Here is a 22,040-nt window from a genome sequence, read left to right as displayed (position 1 = left end):
GAGGGGTCTGGATAATGAAGAGGATGATGGTGATGATAATGAAGAGGGATAATGATGAGGGCAGTAGATCCTGTCCGGTGGAGGTGAGGGCAAGCAGTTAAGAGCAGCCACTGGCAATATAACGCTTTCCTCTTCCTTCTTGTTCTCTTTCCCTTTTCTTCTTCTTCTCCTACTTTCTCCTCTTCTGTTTTTCCCCCTGGTTTGACTGCCTGTAAACGGCGAGTGGCTGCAGCTCTCTCCGGCAACGACCCCTCTGACAGTCCGTGTGACAGTCGGTCCCGCTGCGGCACCAATGGTCTCTCTTTCTCTCTCTCTCTCTCATTCACTCTCACTCTGTTAACAGACTCCATTCACTTCTCTCTCGATTTAGTTCTTTCCTGATCTAGTTCATATCTGTCCCTGCTCACTTTCTTTAATTTCACTGGGTCCCTTCTTGTACCTTTCCTTCACTATTTCATCCTTCCTATAGGCCTACCACCTCATTTTTCTCTTTCTTGTTCTTTTCAGTTCCAAGGATCATCTTTTTTCTCTTTGCTTGTAAAGAAAAATTAATACATTTCCATAGTAATTTACATAAAGTACAGATAGTGGTATACATCACCATTAATCAAGTATATTTGAATTTACATACACTATAGCTGTACAGTTATATCTATATTAAGACCAGATGTACATACACTAATTACACATTTAAGCTCATACTGACCCTTAAAAGCAGCAGATGCTGGTGGGCTAGTCATGAACTCATTCTGTGATTCTAAACTTTGAATATTCAACCCATGTAAATGAAGCCAATCAGATATAGGGACTGGATATAAAAGGCAGAGCTGAATTTAAACACACTGACACAGGGGCTTTAAAGTTCTTCTAATTGCACCTATTCTCAGGTTGAAGTGGTGATGATGCTCATAATAATTATGTGGCGACCTGTCCAGGGTGCAGATAAGCAGAAGAAAATGGATGGATGGAATAAAAAAAATCAGCAGCACTCTGACTCAGCAACTGCATTAATGCGAAAAACAGCAACAAAACAACATAAATGGCTTTTTCCACATTACTGCAGTTATTTATCTTCTACTTTGACTGGCAACAAGGTCGAACCAGCATTTATTGACTCCTAACATTTATGAAATTCAAGACATATAAAATGTAAATGAATTTAGTCGTGATGAAATATGAAAATGATTATACATAGAAGAACAAATTTACATAATAAAAACAAAATGAAGACTTTACTGTAAGAGTTACAAATCGGCGTGATTTTTTATTTTATTTATTTGGGACAATGCACATTAATAAAACAATCAATACTTAGTACAGATTGTAAATGAGCCAGATTATAGCATATTTGCTAATTTGCATCTGTAGTCCCTAGGCAGAAGGACAAACAACAGAAAACGTCATGAATATACAATAGTAGTAAAAGACAACACATTGACAAACATTAAAACAATATACAAATGGAAAAAGAAATAAAGGAGAAAAAAAAAAAAAAAAAAAAAATTAGTGAAAGTGCGAACATGTCTGGGAACTTTTAATGAACTGCTTAAGGTGCTTTTTAAAAGTACTGTAAGTGGAGCATTCTCTGATGTTAGTCGGTACAGTATTCCAGAAATGACCCCCTCTGACTGACAGAACCGTTTGTCCAAAGGTTGTTTTTCTACGGGGGATCTCAAGGTCTCCTCTGGAAGAGGCTCTGGTGCCAAAACCTCGGTCAGTTCTTGATTTAATGTATGTTGAAAGTGGAACTGGAGCTAGTCCATGAAGAACTTTATAGATCAAGCAGCTATTTTTAAATTTAATAAAATTTTCAAAATTGAGCATATTGTATTTTTCCAAAATATTACACTGATGATATGATAAGGGCTTTTGATCAAGGATTTTTATAGCCTTTTTAAATAATATTTCTATTGGTTTTAAGAACGTATCTCCAGTGAGTGACCAAGATGTAATGCAATAATCTATATGTGATAATATCATTGAATGTAGAAAAACCTTAGCTGAAATAATTGTCATTGATGGTCTAATTTGTTTGAAGTTATTTAAATTAAATTTAATTATGCTTGCTGTAAGTTTTATATGTTTTTTAAAAGACAGTGTGGGATCCAGTGTGACCCCAAGGTACCTGAAATCCTGCACAAGATCAAGCTCTTCGCCCCCCAGGAACACACTAGACCGCTCCAGTTTTATAGGTTTTTTTGTAAACATCATTGTAACTGTTTTTTTCTTATTCAGCAGTAAGGAGGACTGAAGGAGCCAGTGTTGTATATTCTCCAAGGCTAATGTGAGGATTGAAGATGCTTCCTGTGGACTTTTTGCAGGTGTAAAAATAACAGCATCATCAGCGTACATTTGGAAGTGGACACTTTGACACACATTTGGCAAATCATTTATATACAAAGAAAACAGGACTGGTCCCAAAATAGAGCCCTGGGGAACCCCTGCTGGACAGTCAAGGTATGACGACATTGTGCCCCTGACAGACACAGACTGTCTCCTGTTGGATAAATAAGATTGAAACCAAGCTAATGCATCTTCGGCAAAGTTAAAATAAGTCAGTTTGGACAGAAGGACCTGATGATCTACTGTATCAAATGCCTTCTTTAAATCTAGAAAGACTGCACCAACACAGGTGGTTTTATCGAGCAGGGATTTCACTGTTTCTATAAGGACACAATTTGCCGTCTCTGTGGAATGATGCTGGCGAAACCCGAACTGCATGGGGTGCAGAAGAGAATGGTGGCTGAGATGTTTGTTCAGCAGCTTGGCAATCCATTTTTCTGCAACCTTAGAAACAACAGGGAGGATGCTAATGGGACGATAGTTAGAAATATTTGATTTGTCTCCTGATTTAAAAATTGGTGAGACTATGGCAGCCTTCCAACTTTCTGGGACTGTTGCCATTCTGATGGATAAATTTATCAGATGTGTTATTGGACAAACCAGTGCATCTTTGTGTGTTTTTAAAAAGTGTGTGTCAAGCCCGTATGCATCTTTAGTTTTTGAAGCCCTCATTGATTGAATTATACTAGCGACTTCCATATCTGTAATTTGATCTAATCTAAAAAGAGGCTGTCCAGAGTCATTAGAATTGCAAACTATCTCTGACTGAGTAAACATATGTCTTATTTCATCAATAGACTTAATGAAAAAGTTATTGAACTCAGTTGCTAATTCTTTTGGATTAATCAACAACTTGTTATTAACTTTTATTTCCAATCTATCATTGATCATTTTATGTTCCTTACCTATCAGTTTATTTATGTTTTGCCATATGATTTTGACATTTCCATTAGCACCTTTGATTACATCCAGAAAGAAATTTGCTTTGGCTTTACGTAGTGCATTAGTAGTTTTATTCCTCATGGAAGTAAATCTTTGCCTATCAACAGTCAACCCAGTTTTCAAAGAGGTTTTAAGCAAAATGTCTCTTTCTTTCATAAGTTTTTTACAGTAGTTATTTAGCCATGGCAGTTGTTTTTTCCTTATATTTTCTTTTCCCCTTTTAAGAAAAGGTTCCATAAGTTCTGTGATTTTTGAATTAAATATTTGAGAGTTGAGTTCAATATTATCTTCCAAAAACAATTCGGGCCAATTAAATATATATATTAACTGTAATGTAAGAGTGGCTTGTACAATATACACAATAAATGTCCATCATTTGCATGTTGCAACTGACCTTGTCTGCAAGTCACTGTGTGAAAGTCCAATCAAAAGAAATACCCAGCACAGTCTGTTATTATGCTATTAAATGACTGTGAACTCTGGGGTGCAGATTATATAATAGGAACACTAAGTAAAGAAAAAAATACTTCATCTATATTAAATGAGTTCAGTTAAAATGGACTGCACTGCTCATTTGTAAATGTTTGCTAATACTGGTTCAAAATGTTTCCCACTTTCAAAGTTTCTACACAGTTTTGGACTGTGGGCAAAGATGATGCTTTAGCAGTAAGTGAATGAGTCATAATTTCCATCTACTGTCATCCTCATTCTTTAATAGAATATATTCTGACTGGAGGTGTTTATCACATATTCTACTTTTCATATCATTCATATCTTTATTTATTGCCACTTGATGGCACTATAACCACACAACAATCTAACAAACGCAACAAGACAACATCTGGTAAGAAACTGCAGTGAACTCTAGACTACATGGAAGCAGACAAACCTGTGGGATGGCTGCAAAGTCAGTGACTTGGTTTTCACAGTATAATGAATAATGATATTATAACACAGAATAATGATGTTATAGCTTCCATTGTGATGTAGATTTAAGAACAAACTTTGTGTGGGAAAATTAGCTCCACCGTCACTCATCTGCTGCCTGTTCCCTGAGTCAGTCTCTAAGGAGCTTCAGTGAACATCAGTTTGACCACAAACACAAAATCCTAGAACACTGATTTCTCACTTCATTTGATCATCATTACACACAGAACAAAGAGCAAAGCTGAGTGTGTGTTTTCCTTTCAGCGGTTAACGCTGTAGGTTTATGGATTTCAATGTAAACTGTTAAATCACATACACTAACCAGTAAAATATCAATCCCACACATTGCAGTTGTCCTTGAACATATTGCAGTGTCTATTTCTCTTTTGCTAGCTGACAGTTCACTTCTGATATGACTTCATGTACTTGATAGTTACAAAGAACTGCAAGGTTGAGCTGGCAGGTTCTTTCCTGACTTATTAAATGTTTGTTTGTTTGTTTGTTAATCTAGTAAAAAGAACTATTTACTTTGTTTTACCAAATTCTGGGTTGTGTGACATCCATGCAGCAAGGAGTCAAATACACAAAGAGAGCTATAATTAGATATTTAAAAACTTTTTGACAGCTATTCTATCAATGCAAGCTAACTGTGTGCTCTAATATAAACTCTTCCATCCCAGTAATAATGCTGCTATTTTTTTATGGCACTAAAGGTAGCTGGACACAGTAGCCAGTGAATCTAATATGGATGTCTTTGTGTTTCTAAATTGGTGAATGTGAGCCTGAACTTTTGTCTGTTTCTGTATGTGTGTGTTAGCCCTGTGATAGACTGGCAACCTTTTTAATGCGTGCCCCACCTTTCACCCTATGACACCTGGGAAAGGCTCCAATTACAACGATGTTAATGATGTTCTGTAAGCAGAGGATGAACACGCTTAACAATCCACAAAAGCTGGCAGATGAAAGACAAACAGATTCAACTTAAGTCAACAAGGATTTATGTTCATGTTCAATAAAAGCCAATGGGTTAAAAAGCAGATGACAAAATCCAACGATAAAGTGAGACAATTTTTTTAATTATGAATTTTTGTAGTGCTGTGGCTCCAGTACAGAAGTGAGTGTGGAAAGAAAGACAGAAAGAAAGAAAGAAAGAAAGAAAGAAAGAAAACCTGAGCCACTTTTGCCAGTAATACCTGTAAATGTAGCCGCAGAACTTAAATCATGAGTTTGTATTAGACTAATACAAAGACAGGTTGTTTTTTTTATTACTCCTCGAGCAGACATAATACTGAACAAATCTCATGTTTCAACCTTTCACCCTTCCTTTACTTTGGTTTTCTAATACTCTCACTCTTTTTCTTCTTCACCCTCGCTGACAACAAGGCTCGTTTTCTTTCACAAAGAGTTTCCACAGTCGAGCACCATTTAGCTCAGACAGCTTCACTTGTTATGACCAGCACAGGCCACCAGAGATCCCAGCGCCTTACATCCTTACTGACTGGAATAGATTGTTTCATAGTCCCTGGTCCCTGAAGGAGGAGGTGATTTGCCACAAACAGAACGCACAAAGTGAAAAGGACACTGTGGATTAAGCTGATGCTTGTTTGGTAGAAGAGTGCGACCTCTTGTGGTTAGTCACTAGAGATGCAGCGTAATTTGTCCCTCTGCAATACTGTGTAATGTAACTAAAATCACTGATCCATGTACTACCTGCTACACAAAGTGCTGACTTAATCAAATTAACATACAGGCACATGCGCACACTTTAAAACACCTTCCCCTTGCAGCAGTGTTGACTCTCAACACATTATTTCCTGCACATTCTCACCTACAGTGTCTCTCTGTCTCTCTCTTTGTGAGGACATTTACTGACATAACTGTTTTGTTCCCTAACATTCATTTAACTCGTATTTAGCAACAGCCTGCCAGCGGATATCCGTTCATTAATGCCTTCACTTCCCTAATGAGCAGATGTTGCAGAAAGGGCAGTTTGAAAGTGGAGACCTTTGCTGTGCAGAGCTTAAATGCTAACACGCTGCCTGTTTTCTCTAACACGCATACTGTAGATGATTTTATCTCATTTTAAAAGCAAAAAGGAATAATCAGTAATGTGAAAGCAATAAGAACAGGAACAGGTCTGATAATGCAGCGTGTGCAATGAAATAACCAGCTGACACAAAACAGCTAATAAAGCAAATAACAGTGCCTTTAATGCCAAATGTGCAGGTCAGCAGAATTTGTGACGTTAACACAACCACATCCGAGATGCAGCGTGGGCAAAATGCACAAAGTAGGATTAAATTTGTCTGTGCAAATCCCAACTGCCACACTGTGATAAGCTAGAATAGGACCAAAATGAAAAAAATTAAAATATTCTTTATTTTTGCAATGGCTGCTTAAATGCTTAAAGTCTATCTATCTATCTATCTATCTATCTATCTATCTATCTATCTATCTATGGTTCTGAAAATCTGAAATATATTTACAGATAAATAGGTTGTCTTTATGAGGTTTTAATTTGCCTTTGCAAAGGTGTTAATGATACAGAGTGCAGCAGCAGTCTTTATGGGTTTTAACAAAGAAGAATAACAAGCATAACAATCATTTCAGACACATTATCTACCTGCCATGGTAACAGAACACAGTCAGAACATTCTGTGCAAAGATAACCTGTACAGTTGAGAATATCTTCTTTTAAAAGATTACATGGGAACAAAACATTCAGCCTGGCAGAGAGAAGAGCAGACGCTTACATTTTCATTTTCACATTTACCAATATGGCAAATCTAGACAGGCTTAATCTAAGTCATCACTGTGTGTCATTCAGAAAGTATGTTGCTGTTTTTACATGGAATAGGCACGTTTGTCATGGTCCTGGGCCGGTGGCCCAGTGTTTTGAGTTTCTTTTGTGTAGCTTTCTTTTGTTGTACTTTTCAGGTTGTGTTTCTTAGTGTTTCTTATAGTTTAGTTTCTCAGTTTGTTGTTTGAGTGTGCTGTTTGGTTTCCCTTGTTGTTCCTTTGTGTAATGTTCCCTTTGTCAAGTTTTCTGTGTTAGGTCTGCTTCTGTTATGTTTAGTACTTCCTGTTTTATTTTGGTAGTCCAGCATTCCTTGTGTTTTGTGTTATGTTTTACTTCCTGTGTCATTAGTCTTATTCAATTCACCTGTTGTGCTCAGCTGTTTCCACTCCCCCTGTTCCATCTGTGTATTTAAGTCTCAGCGTTGTTTAGTTCAGTGTTTGGGTCCTTGTCAGTTTTTTGTCTGTGTGTTTTGTTTTCTAGTTTCAAGTTCCTGCTTTTGAGTTTGCTGTTTTTGTGTTTATTGAAAATTATATCAATAAATCTTCACTCTAACCCTGCTCTCGCAGTGTCCTGCACTGGGGTCCTCCCTGCCTTGCCAGCACCCCAGCTGTGACACGGTTAGTGTGTAACAATGACAAAACACTGAAACATCAGATTTGTCATCATACTCTAGATGATAAGCTGGGATCCAGTCAGGAGCACAAGTCAGGCTGTCACCTGGTGTCAGACGTACCCTGAACCAACTGTGCTGACAGAGAATGATCGATCAGCCTCAGCAGCTTTAGTCCAGACACAGTACTACGCAACAGAGAAAAAAAAGTTAAAATGAGAAACACAGTTAACACTGGACATAATGAGACTGACAACATATTCAGCTCATAGTTGTAGTTGGGTTTGCTCAGATGAGATCATCATTGTGTAACTTGTCTTTCATACGTGATGGGTTTGCATTTGTCATACTTAGATATGGGCAGATAAGACATATCAGAGCATTACTCACTCAGTTACTTACATTACTCACTAGTTCTTCCACAAGGTAAGTCAGTACCACACCTTACTGCTCTGCTGCAACAAGGTCATACCTCAAAATGTCACACGAAGAGCACTGTGATACATCCAGAAGGTTAAAGTGTGTGTGGGTGTTAGCTGCACATTTATGTTCTGACCAGAACAAGCTTGTGATGGTAAAGCATTCATTTCTAAATTTGTCCTTGGAGCTCTGTTTCATAAGTCACTATCTACTCCCATAGAGACATCTGAGGTGCAGTGCAAGAAATCAGCTACAATTGTTGTGTGCGTGTGTGTGGGTGTGTGTCAGAGTTATTATAGGCTTGTATTTTCTTTCGTTTTTCTTTCTATTTCACTTTAACTTTTAGTTGTTAGTTTAGTTTTTGTTTTGTTTTTTTATTATTATTATATGGAAGCCATCTCCCATAGGCAAGATTTTAAAAACCTAGTGTAGGTATTACAATAAAAACACAGAAATTTTTGAAAGCACTGACTCACAGTGTTGTACCCTCATTAGACATGTTGTGAAATTTTTTACCAAATGAACAAATATTAAAACTAAGAATATTTCCTCTATGTATTTATTTTATTTTCAGTGTGTTTTCTAATTCACAAAACAGACACAAGGCAACATTTTGAAAGAGTAGCTGTAAAACAGCTAACTGATCATCTGCAGAGGAACGGTTTATTTGAAGAGTTTCAGTCAGGTTTCAGAATTCATCACAGTACAGAAACAGCATTAGTGAAGGTTACCAATGATCTTCTTACAGCCTCTGACAGTGGACTCATCTCTGTTCTTGTCCTGTTGGACCTCAGTGCAGCTTTGATACTGTTGACCATAACATTTTATTACAGAGATTAGAGCATACTATAGGTATTAAAGGTACTGCACTGCAGTGGTTTGAATCATATTTATCTCATAGACTCCAATTTGTTCATGTAAATGGGGAGTCTTCTTCACACACTAAGGTTAATTATGGAGTTCCACAGGGTTCTGTGCTAGGACCAATTTTATTTACATTATACATGCTTCCCTTAGGCAGTATTATTAGAAAGCACTGCATCAATTTTCATTGTTATGCAGATGATACTCAGCTTTACCTATCAATGAAGCCAGATGACACACATCAATTAATTAAACTGCAGGAATGTCTTAAAGATATTAAGGCCTGGATGACCTCTAATTTCCTGCTTCTAAATTCAGATAAAACTGAAATTCTTGTTCTCGGCCCCACAAATCTTAGAAACATGGTGTCTAACCAGATACTTACTCTGGATGGCATTACTTTGGCCTCCAGTAACACTGTGAGAAATCTTGGAGTCATTTTTGACCAGGATATGTCCTTCAATGCACATATTAAACAAATATGCAGGACCGCTTTTTTGCATTTGCACAATATTTCTAAAATTAGAAACATCCTTTCTCAGAGTGATGCTGAAAAGCTAATTCATGCATTTATTACTTCTAGGGTGGACTATTGTAATTCGTTATTATCAGGCTGTCCTAAAAGCTCCCTGAAAAGCCTTCAGCTGATCCAAAATGCTGCAGCTAGAGTACTGACAGGGACTAGAAAGAGAGAGCAGATTTCTCCCATACTGGCTTCTCTTCATTGGCTCCCTGTTAAATCTAGAATAGAATTTAAAATCCTTCTCCTCACATACAAGGTCTTGAATAATCAGGCCCCATCTTATCTCAAAGACCTCATGTACATTGTATATATAGTGTTATTATTAGTAGTATTAAGGTTAATCTTGTTTGTTGATTTTATATATATTCTTTTCTTAATAGTGTAAATTATTATATCTTTATTTATATTTATAATAACTGCGGCTGCTGTTACACCCAAATTTCCCCTCTGTGGGACAATAAAGGCTGTTTCTTCTTCTTCTTCTTCTTCTTCTTCGTACCATATCACCCCAACAGAGCACTTCGCTCTCAGACTGCTGGCTTACTTGTGGTTCCTCGGATACTTAAGAGTAGAATGGGAGGCAGAGCCTTCAGCTTTCAGGCCCCTCTTCTGTGGAACCAGCTTCCAGCTTGGATTCAGGAGACAGACACCCTCTCTATTTTTAAGATTAGGCTTAAAACTTTCCTTTATGATAAAGCTTATAGTTAGGGCTGGATCAGGTGACCCTGAACCATCCCTTAGTTATGCTGCTATAGGCCTAGTCTGCTGGGGGGTTCACATAATGCACTGTTTCTCATTCACCTTATTTACTTTGTTTATACTCCACTCTGCATTTAATCATTAATTGATATTAATCTCTGGCTCTCTTCCACAGCATGTCTTTTCTCTCCCCTCAGCCCAACCGGTCGCGGCAGATGACCCCCCCTCCCTGAGCCTGGTTCTGCTGGAGGTTTCTTCCTGTTAAAGGGAGTTTTTCCTTTCCACTGTCACCAAGTGCTGCTCATAGGGGGTCGTTTTGACTGTTGGGTTTTCTCTGTATTATTGTAGGGTCTTTACCCACAATACAAAGCGCCTTGAGGCGACAGTTTGTTGTGATTTGGCGCTATATAAATAAAATTGAATTGAATTGAATTGAATTGAACATTTAAAGTTAGAGTTCCTCTAACACATTATTACACATAAGTGAAAAATGATATTTTTCTCTCACCACTTGTCCTGACAGAGTGAACATAGTTGCCACTAACCTGTGGAGGAGCTGGAAACTCTCCATTTGTCTACAAGGTTGAGAACAGCAGTCTGCAGTCCCGTGTCCACTCTAATAGCATTTGAAACAGATATCCGGGTCATACCGTCCTGTCTTGTAGCCACTTTTTCTTCAGGCAGGCGCTTGATACATGGTTAGAGCTTCATGTGGAGCTCTTTTTTCCCCCCCTTTTCTCCTTTTTCTTTCTTCTGCTGAGCTTCGAGGTTATTCTCAGCACGAACAGCATGACGCCTGACCTCGTCTGGCCTCTTCCCAAAAAATACAACTTCTCGTAACCTCTGCTGTTACCTCTTCTCAGAGACCATGAAAACTGTTTCTCAGGTGGGCATTTCTCAGGTAGTAATCTCATTGCCCAGGTCTGCGGGGCGGTCAGTGCCGCTCTGTGTGGTGAACACTTCAGTCAGATGAGTATAATATTCCTGAACAGGCTCATCATCCTTTTATTTGCATGCAGAGATTTTTGCAGTCTCTCCATACAATGCATGCAAACAACCAACTCTTCAGCAAACCTCTCGCCTGACTCTGTTGGGTATGGTTTATGAGGTTCTTGAAACTATGCCTCTGACCAAGGTTCAAAACTAGAAGGGGCTGTCCACTCGAAGGGCAGCTGGAGGGTCTGCACATAGCTGTCGGGTGTGCTGGGCTATGGGAGAAAAGGTGAAGGTGGCTGAGGTTTCTGATGGATCAGCTTGTTGATGTGAACCTCCTGTGGTCGGCGTGATGTGGTTGGTAATCAGTCACTAGAAGAATCTGTCCATGGTGGAGGTGAAGCAGGTGTAGCAATTGGAGGGGCATGCTGACACGCTGTTTTATCCTCATCCCTTTAAGTTTTCTCCTGAGCATTTTCTTTAGCTGTTTTGTTTTTCTGTCCCTGTATTCTGGTTCATGCTTCCACACCTTTAATGCTTTCAAATGATTTTGCATTTCAACAAAATCCTCTTTTCTTTTTTTCCCTTGGTTTTTATCTCTTTTATTCTGTACTCTATTTTCTCCTCCAGCTGTTTTTATTGTTCCTCCTTGTGGAAACACCCCCCGCCCACTATTTAGTGCTACCTGTGTAGAGGAGGAGTCCGCTGATGCTGTCTGATCTGTTTTTTATGGGAACTCAGCAGTGAGGAGGGGGCCACTCTAGATGACGCTGGTCTTTGGAGCAGAGAGCTACACGTGACTGACTTGATACTCGCAATACCTCACAATACAGACGTGGGTAAGTCAGAGGGCTGCGAGAGAAGGCGACCAGCCTCCAGGAACACAGCATCAGCACCCAGAGGGTTTGCATCATTACCGGGAATTTCTTCTTTGTAATTTTGCTCATTTTATTGAACGCTTTTCCCTTTTTGTCTGCAGTTTGTTATTTTAAACAGCAAGAACTTAAATAAAATAAAATCTTTCATTCTCATCCTGCAATCCAGCTGCCATTCATTTTCCCCTCCCGCGGATTTGTGTTTTGAATGCCTCGGCCGGCTGCAGCGGTGCTCGCGGTGCTGACCGCCTGTCTGTGGTGCGGACCCGCTCTGTGCAAGGTGGGGAGCAGCCACCAGCAGCTCAATTACCGACCAATTATCGGTAAGATCTGCTCAGATGAACGGCAGTATTTTGTATGTACCTGCAGAAGTCGCTTATACACGTGGGTAGTTGATGCTCTTATGTAATTCTCGTGTAGAACGTTCGAGAAAATGTGTTCCACAGAGAGGGGGCTGAGTGAGTAAAGGGGCTGTCTTCCCTGTGGGCTGGTTTACGTTTACTACTTGAGCTGTTTTATATATATATTAGTATATACAATATACTATTACGGTCCTCTGTAAAAAGGAGAAATTAGTTCACGTCACGTTTGCATTAAATGTTCTTCATTCTCAAGTTTAATGGTGATGCTAATGTTAAAACTAATGCCAAGAAAATATACTGTAATGTATATAATTGTTACTTTTAACCCTACTTGGACCTTATTGTTGAGCAGTGCTTAAACTGAGGCTGTTTCAGATCAATAAGTCACTTTGTTTTCAGCTGCAGTCACTGACGTCAGAAGTGTGAGGGCATGACCAGGCATGTGGTTAGGAGTACATTTAAGGCGTGCTATTGCAAGAACATAGGTGGTCATATAGCACTCCTTAACATTGGGAAATAATGAAGCGGTCATACAGGATTGTGGGGAATGTTCTGAGCTGTATGCAGTCTGCTCTCTCAGTATTTGGATGGTGAGACATTGGATTTTAAATCAAAGAGTCAAGATGTGATTGAAGTGGATACTTTAAACTTAAATTCAAGGAGTGTAAGAAAACTATAGTATTAACTGTTTAGGAATTATAGCCATCTTCACACACATTCCCTAATAGGCCTGTTTTGTTTTCCACCTCAGTGATGGCCTCCTTCACTTGCATTGACATGTTTCTGGACCTCATATTGACAGTTTCAGTGAGCAAGAAACCAAATGCAAGTTCAACATCTTGAATCGACTCCAAATCTTTTATGTTTAAAAAAACTGTGTGTCTGTCCAAATACTTATGGACATGACTGTAGAAATATACTGGCCTCTATGCCTTTTAAGACATGCCTGTAGTGGTATCAGGTTTCATGGATCAGCTGGGGTGATGCTGAGATACAGCAGAGAAACACGGCGTGGCCTTCACACTGGCATTTGGACCTTTTAACCCAAAGAAGAACAAAATTTGAAAAGGACCATCTGTTGGGTTGATGTCTCATCTAACTGTTAACTGCTTAAGGTGTTAGCTCTGCTCCTGAGACCTCTCACTTCCACCCCCCCCATCCTCTTAGTTTTTGTATAGTTTGTTAGTACTACTGTGCTTACGCTCACTGCATGAGTAGTTGAAATGGTTTTCTGCTAAACACCACACTATGACCTTTTTTGTCCTTTCTTTTCAGTCCTGTTTCCTCAGGTAACTCAGGTTACCTCAGTGTCTCATTGCATCTGTCTCATGTCGTCATTAGGCGTGTTGGCACAGGAAAACCTTCCATGGGACCACTTTGCTCGTGGCTCTTCTTACATTGCTGCCTCCTATGTCAAATACCTCGAGGGTGCTGGGGCCAGAGTTGTACCTGTCCGGTAAGAATGTTAAATGGATAAAGAGAAATTACCCTTAATCGTACCAGATGGCAAATGACTAATCTATCTTAGCTTTTTAGAGTGACACCCAGGCCAGCTTTTGGTCATTAGGTTCCACCACCTCTCTGTTTGCTGTTTGTCTTATATGCATTCACTCTGTCACCTTTAGTGTCCCTTGATGCACTCTATGAATTGCAGAATATAAAACCAGGTGACTTCTTGTTTTACACAGAAATGCAGTCGTTTGATTGTTTTCTAATAAGTGCTGGAATAAATATAATTTAATGTAATTTAGAAATGAGCTTTCTTGCAGTATTCTCATTACTGTTTGCAGCAGGTGCACGCCACATGCTTAGTAACTCACCATCCTTTTCTTTTTACAGATTTACTGACTGATATTCCACCTTATTTTATAACACATTTTAACACACATGAATCATGAAACAGTTTAAATATTGATGTAGTTGGAACATCTTTATGTCACATGTGATCCTACAAGTAATGCAGACTAGTGTCTCTTGTTTTGTTGATATTGAATGGTATGTATGCTGGCAGAGATTTTTTTTTAAATGCACGTTGGTACTTTGACTCAAGAAACATCTGGGTTGCTTTATCCATTTGCCCTCCTCTAAGCAGAGAGTGTAGCTCTGGATTTCACTTCAATTCAATTATAATTATATAGCTCCAAATCACAACAAACGGTCGCCTCAAGGTGCTTTATATTGTAAAGTAAAGACCCTACAATAATACAGAGAAAACCCAACAGTCAGAACGACCCCCTATGAGCAGGACTGGGTGACAGTGGGAAGGAAAAACTCCCTTTAACAGGAAGAAACCTCCAGCAGAACCAGGCTCAGGGAGGGGGGGGGGGTCATCTGCTGTTTCTATCAGCTGTGATATGATCAATAATTGCTTTGACCATATTTGGCAGATGATGCAGTAAGCTTCAGCTTATGAGCTGTTGCTTCTTTTTACTCTTCTCTTTTCAATATTTTGGTACGATGTATATGTATCAAAGTGGCTGTAATTCTTAAATACTTCATTTTTTTTTTTTTTTTTGGTGAACCCCTTGAATTAAAGCCAAAAGGCTGTGCTTCAATTACATCTTGATTTTTTTTTCTTTTTTCTTCATTTTCATTTAAAATCCACTAAAAAATGTGTTGTCCAAGTACTTACAGCACTTGTGGGACCTACAGCAAATTCATGTGGGCGGAGCTGTGCCTCAAATGGGATTAGACAGGCTTTTGTATGGTTTCTTTGCTTTAAGATTTGCTTCTTATTCACAGTTTTTTTGTGAGCTGAGTAAATGTCTTTTTTTACAACATATTAGTGTTGTTCAAGTGTGATTAATAATCTGTTTGATTTTCCTAGAAAGCCGAGGAGTTTACTGTTTTAATGTTTTGTTTTTTTTCCCAACAGAATTAATCGCACAGAAGAAGAGTATGATAAGATATTTCACTCAATAAATGGGTACGTTGACTGCTTATCGCCTTTTTTTATCACATTGATTGTATTTTGCTGTTGTAGTTCTCATGATAAGATATAATTGTAGGTCTTAAACAGAAATGCTCTCAATTTATCTAAAACCAAAAGGTGGAGAGTCCCAGGTATTTAAACCCTAGTTGGGGTTGTCCCCTTGGAGGTGGTCATTGACCCACTATTAATCATGCACATCATCACGAGCCAAGGTGTGAAAAAGGGTGTGGGTCTTTAACACCAGGGGTTTCAGGTGAAACCACTGTGAGACCTTGCCCCACTCTATCATGTGACCTACTGAAGTCACCTGAAGGAAGGTGTGCATGGGGCTTGAGGGGCCTGGGAAGATATTTCAAGACTGCAAGATGGCCTCTTTTACTCCTCTTTCAAACCATCTGTCTTCCTGATCCAAAATGTGAACACTGGCATCCTCCAAAGACTGCCCTTTATCCTTTAGGTGCAGAAGAGTCCTGTACTGTCAATGTGGCTCTTCCGTGTTGTTCCATGTGTTTGTGGAGGGGCTGTTTGGTTTCTTCAGTGTAAAGGTCCGAGCACTCCTCGTGGCACTGCACAGCACTGCAGAGTGTTTGGGAGTTGTGTCCTGAGGATGAACCAGTTTTATTCTTAGTGTGGCTGAGTCTGAAGCACAGTGTTGTTCCCTTTGTCATCCCTTATGTAGCAGGTTTGTCAGAGAAACTCAGAACTTTCTCCAAGCATGATATCCCAGTGTACTTGTCACTGTCAAGGACACGACATCAGTGTGTGATTTGGTGAATGAATAGCATATTGTAGCAACAAATAAAAGAAAATGAAACTGAGCTAAATGTTCATAAATCACTATATACTGTAATTGCCCGCCATTTACTTCTTAAAGAATTTTGCTCACAGCCGCACATCCATTTCATCCCTCCAGTTTGGTTAGAAGCAGTTCAGACCTTTAACATGTGCTCACTGGTATTTTCATTTTAACATGTTAGATATAAGGAGCAACATTTAAAGGCGTTATAAATTGTGCTTTTACACTGAAAGACTTCAGTTGAGATTTAATTGAAGCGTCTCCCAGCATATTTGCCTAAACTGTGTCTCCTCAGGTTATTGCTGCCAGGTGGAGATGTAGATCTTCAGACGTCACAGTTCAGTCGAGCTGCCAAGATCTTTTACAACTTGGCTCTGAAGGTATCACATCTGATGTGTTTAACTGACTACCAGGACTAACTATCCTGATTATTTAGACAATGATCCTTGATAACTGATTTAAAACATTTAAATTGACTTATTTATGGATTTAGGCAAAAAACATGGCTGTGGCCCGCCCTTATTGGTACCTTCTCATTACCTGCTGTCTTTGGTCCTGCAGGCCAATGATGCTGGAGACTACTTTCCTATCTGGGGAACTTGCCAAGGCTTCCAGCAGCTCTCTGTCCTGACTGCCAACAAAAACCTCCTCACGCTCACCGATACCAAGGCTGTGGCTCTACCTCTGACACTCGCATCAGGTGTTCTGTTACTGCTGTTGTTTTGCTTGCTTTGTCGGTCCTTTTCTTTCCCCCTCTTTAGTAATTTCATATCATAAATCATCTCTATTCTGTTTCTTTTGTCAGATTAGTCACATTAGTTCAGTACAAAGTGCTTCACAGATACAGATGACTGATGAGCTGATAATAACACATAACACGAAGTAATAAAACAAAAATGATAAATTTGTATTCTGTTGACATTTCTAATATTTTTACAAGCACAAATGGCACATCTTAAAGGTACAGTGAGTAATTTTTTTTCAAGATATTTAATAGAAAATAAGGATCTTTTACTCATAAATATACATAGATTAATGCGTATTTACATCTTCCAACAAACTGATACATTCTCGTAAACTTAATTTATTAAAAATACCTTGGAGCCGTTTGTGGAAGCTGCCATGTCCCCCCCACCATATTTGAATGCAGTGGCTGAGAAGGACCTCTCTCTCCCGACTAATCGCATTTTGTGCATGTGGCTAGAAACTAGCTCCATACGTAGTACACCAAAGGCAAAAGATAAGAAGTTGTAGGCGTTCACCTGCTGTGGCGACGACACGACCCGCATCCTAATAAAATGTTGTCTTTTCTCCTGAGCTGAAGTCAAGGCTCTAATACATGAAAACATCTATAAACACGTTTATTTATTCCCAGTAGTCTCACAGTTACACTCTTCTCTGCTGTTATTCACCTGCCTGTCTGTATGCATTCTCTGTGACACAAATCTGTATCCGTCTACTAGCAGCCCAATCCAGCCGTTTATTCCGGAATTTTCCCAAGGATCTGCTGCGGTCTTTGGCTAATGAAAACATCACTTCCAACTTCCACAGCTGGAGTCTCTCAATGCAGGTAATTTCTGCTACTTTTTTTCCCCTTGACCCCCGCCAGGAAGTACTTCCTGTTGCAGATTAAGTCTGTTTATGGAACTGAAAGAAACTGTACAGAAATTTACTTTTTAAACACAGTCTCATAAATAACATCATAAAACCAAGAAATACCTGAAAAAAACTTTGAAGACGAACTGTCCAAAAACATACCATTCACTGCATCTTTCATGAATTAACACAGGACATGCTACCAGTTTTTGCTAAAGCACTTATGATTGAAAAATAAGGATAAGTATAAAGTATATTGAGTATACGAGTACTAGTATGAGAGTACACATCAACAATTGAATTGAAATTTAAGCTTTTTCCCACAAATGCACAGTGATAACACGTCATCAACGTCTGCACAGAACATATAATTTGTATAAATGGAGCTTGACCCTGTGCTCTATCCTGTCCTCTTTTGACTAAATAAATTACAGGGTAATATCAAGAATATTGGTGTTCATTGTAAATACATTTCAGGCATGCACAGTAAACCTCTAGGAAAGATCCAAAATGAGGCTGCAGATTTAAACCAGTCTAAAAAATATATTTAAATGTCAAATTTAATATAAGATTGGTGTCTTTGAATGTACAGAACTACAGTCGAAATGCCAAGCTGAGGAGGTTTTACAAGGTCCTGTCCACTAACAGTGATGGAAAGAAAGAATTCATCTCTACCATGGAAGGTAACATTTACCAACTACTAACCTGGAGGCCACTCATTTCACATTGGCTTCCATAATGCTATCTGAAACAAACCAAACAAACAAACAAGCAAACAAACAAAGAAAGAAACAAACACACTCTCCTCGAGTTCAGCATTAAATTTAACATAACTGTCCACCAGGTGGCAGCACCACTTTACAACTAGAAGCCTCAGTCCAACAGGAAAAAAGAACTGTGATGAAAATCACTCCCATTCTTCTTGTTTTGACTGTAACACATAACTCCTTACTTTGCTTTTAGGGGAATAAAATTAAGATGAAATCTGTTTTGATGAAGTTTGTATTAATGGACTAGTTTTTAAAATTCTGGGATGATGTCAATGTTTGAAATAATAATTTGCTTGACAGCATTTGCCAATACCAATATTCTTTTTTTTTTTCTGTTTTTTCTAATTTTTCTAATTCAAGGAAATCTTTCATATGTGTGTGTGCGTTCATATACATTTAAATGTTGCAGTTGGCACTTTGTAAAGATTTTGTTTTTTTATCTGCTAACAATGTTTCTTGTTTTCCATGTTTAGCCAACAATTACCCATTTTATGCTGTGCAGTGGCATCCAGAGAAAAGTCCTTTTGAATGGGTGGATAAGCCAGGCATGGTTCACTCTGTCTCTGCTGTTAGAGCCAGCTTCTACACTGCCAGCTTCCTTGTCTCTGAAGGTAACATGAAGTATCTCCGAATATTTTGATTGTCCATTTTTGGATTTGATGTTACCTCAAACAGGTGAGGTCACAGGTGGAAGTGGAAAATTAGGTCATGAACTGAAAAGAAAAATAGTTCTGATGCAGATCCAGACACAGAAAAGTTTAAAACTGGGTGATTCGATTTTAGATATACTTATAATGAGATGTTTTGGAATTAGTGAATAAATGCAGTAAATGGTTCACTCATATCTAAATCATGGCTGATAAATAAGAATAATCATTCAGTACTTAAAACCACTGCATTCAGTGTTTCCTCTGTTTTTCTCCCCCAGCCATGAAGAACTACCATCATTACTCCAGTCCTGATGAGGAAGACAGAGCTCTTATTTACAACTTCTCTCCTGTCTACAGAGGCGCTGATGCTGTCTTTGTGCAGAATTATTATTTTGATTGATGAACAGTGATGCAGATGAACCAGACCTGGCATCAGCCTAGTCAGAATCTGTCAGCTGTAGATCATCTTGGCCCACGATCTGAACTAAACTTGATAGAGTTGCAATGTACAAACAGGAAGTCATGAATGAAACAGGACAGTGAGGAAATGTAGTGATAAATGATAGCAGAAAATAAGCCTGAATAAAATTAAAAAGTCTCAAATTGTTAGTATAATATGGAAAAATTGCTAAAACAAAGAGCAAGCATAAAAACATAGAACTAATAAAAATAAATATATTGAATGAAATAGTCAAATTGTACAGATTTTTTTTCTTGCTGTATTTTTATGACACATCATGTTGCTAAGATTGGGTTGAATCTAAATAACCTCGCAGTGTCATGTTTTTAATGACTGGCTAATTAAAATAAACAGTATAGGGAGGGAAATACTACTTTTTAAAATCCTAAGTATTTCAAAAAAATAGCTGATATTTTGTCTTTTATTGGATACCATTGCTGGTGGGGTCTATTAAATTTCTTCTGCAGTTAAAGTTTAGCTAATTCACTTATCTAAATGGTTTACACACAAACCCAGACTGGGACCAGTAATTTCTTAGAAAAAACAGCGGGTGTTGTTTTGTTTTCTATTTGTTTGTTTGTTTTAAACAAAATGTCTCAGTTCTCCCCAGTGTACTTTGTCAGGCTTGAAGCGTGAAAGATTTAAAAATGAGCAAATGCCGTAGAGAAATTTGCATCTACTTGCTCTTTTTATGTATTTATGTGAAAGGGATTCTGGACCTACTTTAAGTATGTAAACTTAGCACAAAAAGTAAGGAAATTTGTGTTTGGTTGATTATTTCTTTGCTTCTTGGCAATAAATCTTATACCGTTGGAAAGCCTGTTTATTTCCCTTTAAATGGAGCCACAATTGTAAGGAAAATGTGTGTGGGTGGAGCAGCAGAGTTGAGTGTGTGGGTTGTGCCCATGAAAAACTTGCCAAATTTTTTCTGCCAATGCCAAACAGCTGCTATGGACTCTTGTTTGGAGCTTCTGGTGCTGACAATCAGGCTCATCATCATTAAAGATAATCTCAACGCAGAGAGATATCGAGATGAGATCCTGCAAGAAGCATCGCTACAACAAAGATATAATCGACCAAACGCAGGTTTCCTTACTTTTTGTGCTGTTTGGCTCCTTCAGCTGGGAAGAGGCTGGACAGAAAGATTCATTTCTGGTGCCCTTATAACCAAAGATTGAAGAGATGAAACACTTGACTCACCAGGTTTCCATGTTGAGTTTGATTATTTGCATAATATTACTGACAGTTGTGAACAAACCTTTGTTTCTATAATACATTTGGATTTTAAATCTTACTTCTTTTGTAGAAAAGGGAACATTCATTGACACCTGCACACTTTTACTTTAGTGGCTTTAATTTACAGTACTAAAAGTTACTCTTCCTTTAAGATCAGTCTGTCCTTCATATTTTTACTCATGTGAACATGAACATGTAATTAACGATTACATTTTATTAACTACCATCCTACTTCAAAGTAATCATTTTCCAAGAGTGTCTTTATTCTTAAAATCAGGCATTTGTTATCAGTTCATCTATACTTGATTGTATTCTTGCACATCTACGTGTGCATCTGAGTATTTTATTCCTCAAAAAGAAATGGCGATTTTGTAAAACGTGTTGTCTGAGAATGCTACACATCTGTGAAGATGTTTGGGTTGTGGGAAATGATAGGTTTTACATTGTCAAGTTTATTATTTCTAATGAAATGATCTTTGTACCTGTGGATATACGTATGGCATGAGGTTACCTGATGCTAATAGCAATATAAAATCAAAAAGTGTATGAACTAGATGCTACATGAATGTTGGATTTTTAAATGGATGGACTGTTAAAATATGTGGTGTGATTTCAGAACTTTGTTACTGACATTTTCCCATCAGCAACTGTCCTAAAGCTAGTACACCAAATCAAAAAAAGCTTGTTCAAAATGTATTCACTTTTTTGCAGATCATCTCAGTTTCTTTTGATACATGTATTGAATGTAGAATTGGTAGAAATTACTGTCTTGTTTGTATGACCATGTGTCAGATGATCACAATAAAGTAAACTTCAGTCTATCCAACATTTGTTTTCTTATGAAAGAAAGGCGGTATACTGTTCTGCCCTAATGGCTTGCCAGGATCAACAGCTAGTTAACTCCTCTCCAACAAACCACACAGATGACAAGTTCCAGTTAACTCTTTATGGACGGTGTTACGTTCCCCCTAAAAAGTCTAGGGGGTTCGGGGGAAGTAACAAAAGGTGACCGGGTTGACAAAAGGAGACATAAGCAAAATTAGTAAAATAAAAATTTTTTATTAAGATTATAACAAAAAGAGACAGACACGCCACTATCACCTTCACACAAAGGAAAAGAAAACACAGGAGTCATTCAACAAACGTAAACAACAACCTAAGACAAGAGGCCTCATGCACAAAACACCACCCTCCTCTCCACTAAGCAGGAGTAAGCAGCTGCACCAACACAGTTCACAAGTTACGCCACAAAGGCAGTCTCTGGCAATCACTGGCCTGGATCTCTCCTCTCTGGCCTTAAAT

The 22,040-nt window shown here is 38.4% G+C and overlaps 1 protein-coding gene across 4 annotated transcripts; it reads left to right on the top strand.

Moving 5' to 3' along the window:
- The first annotated feature begins 11,808 nt into the window (after positions 1-11,808).
- LOC115780402 (gamma-glutamyl hydrolase) lies at positions 11,809-21,478 on the top strand. Of its 4 annotated transcripts, none has more exons than XM_030729571.1 (10): positions 11,809-11,900; positions 12,106-12,259; positions 13,640-13,754; positions 15,174-15,224; positions 16,322-16,406; positions 16,588-16,726; positions 17,490-17,596; positions 18,215-18,305; positions 18,866-19,003; positions 19,321-21,478. In XM_030729571.1, the coding sequence occupies exons 2-10, from the start codon at positions 12,145-12,147 to the stop codon at positions 19,440-19,442; spliced, it is 963 nt and encodes a 320-aa protein (XP_030585431.1). In that variant the 5' UTR covers positions 11,809-11,900; positions 12,106-12,144; the 3' UTR covers positions 19,443-21,478. The 4 variants fall into 4 exon arrangements, with proteins under 4 accessions (XP_030585431.1, XP_030585432.1, XP_030585429.1 ...); XM_030729572.1 differs by having other exon boundaries at positions 11,819-11,964; positions 17,493-17,596; XM_030729569.1 differs by having other exon boundaries at positions 11,819-11,964.
- The last annotated feature ends 562 nt before the right edge of the window (positions 21,479-22,040 follow it).

The sequence above is a fragment of the Archocentrus centrarchus genome, chromosome 5, assembly GCF_007364275.1.
Source record: "Archocentrus centrarchus isolate MPI-CPG fArcCen1 chromosome 5, fArcCen1, whole genome shotgun sequence".
In the NCBI taxonomy this organism is placed as follows: domain Eukaryota; kingdom Metazoa; phylum Chordata; class Actinopteri; order Cichliformes; family Cichlidae; genus Archocentrus; species Archocentrus centrarchus.
This window is presented reverse-complemented; position numbering and strand designations above follow the sequence as displayed.

What these genes read in the sequence shown, in the direction of transcription:
- LOC115780402 (XM_030729571.1), top strand. Translation starts at nt 12,145, where the DNA reads ATGCCTCGGCCGGCTGCAGCGGTGCTCGCGGTGCTGACCGCCTGTCTG. An exon ending in CAATTACCGACCAATTATCG is followed by an intron (nt 12,260 to 13,639) that starts GTAAGATCTGCT and finishes TGTCGTCATTAG; the next exon opens with GCGTGTTGGCACAGGAAAAC. An exon ending in GCCAGAGTTGTACCTGTCCG is followed by an intron (nt 13,755 to 15,173) that starts GTAAGAATGTTA and finishes TTTTCCCAACAG; the next exon opens with AATTAATCGCACAGAAGAAG.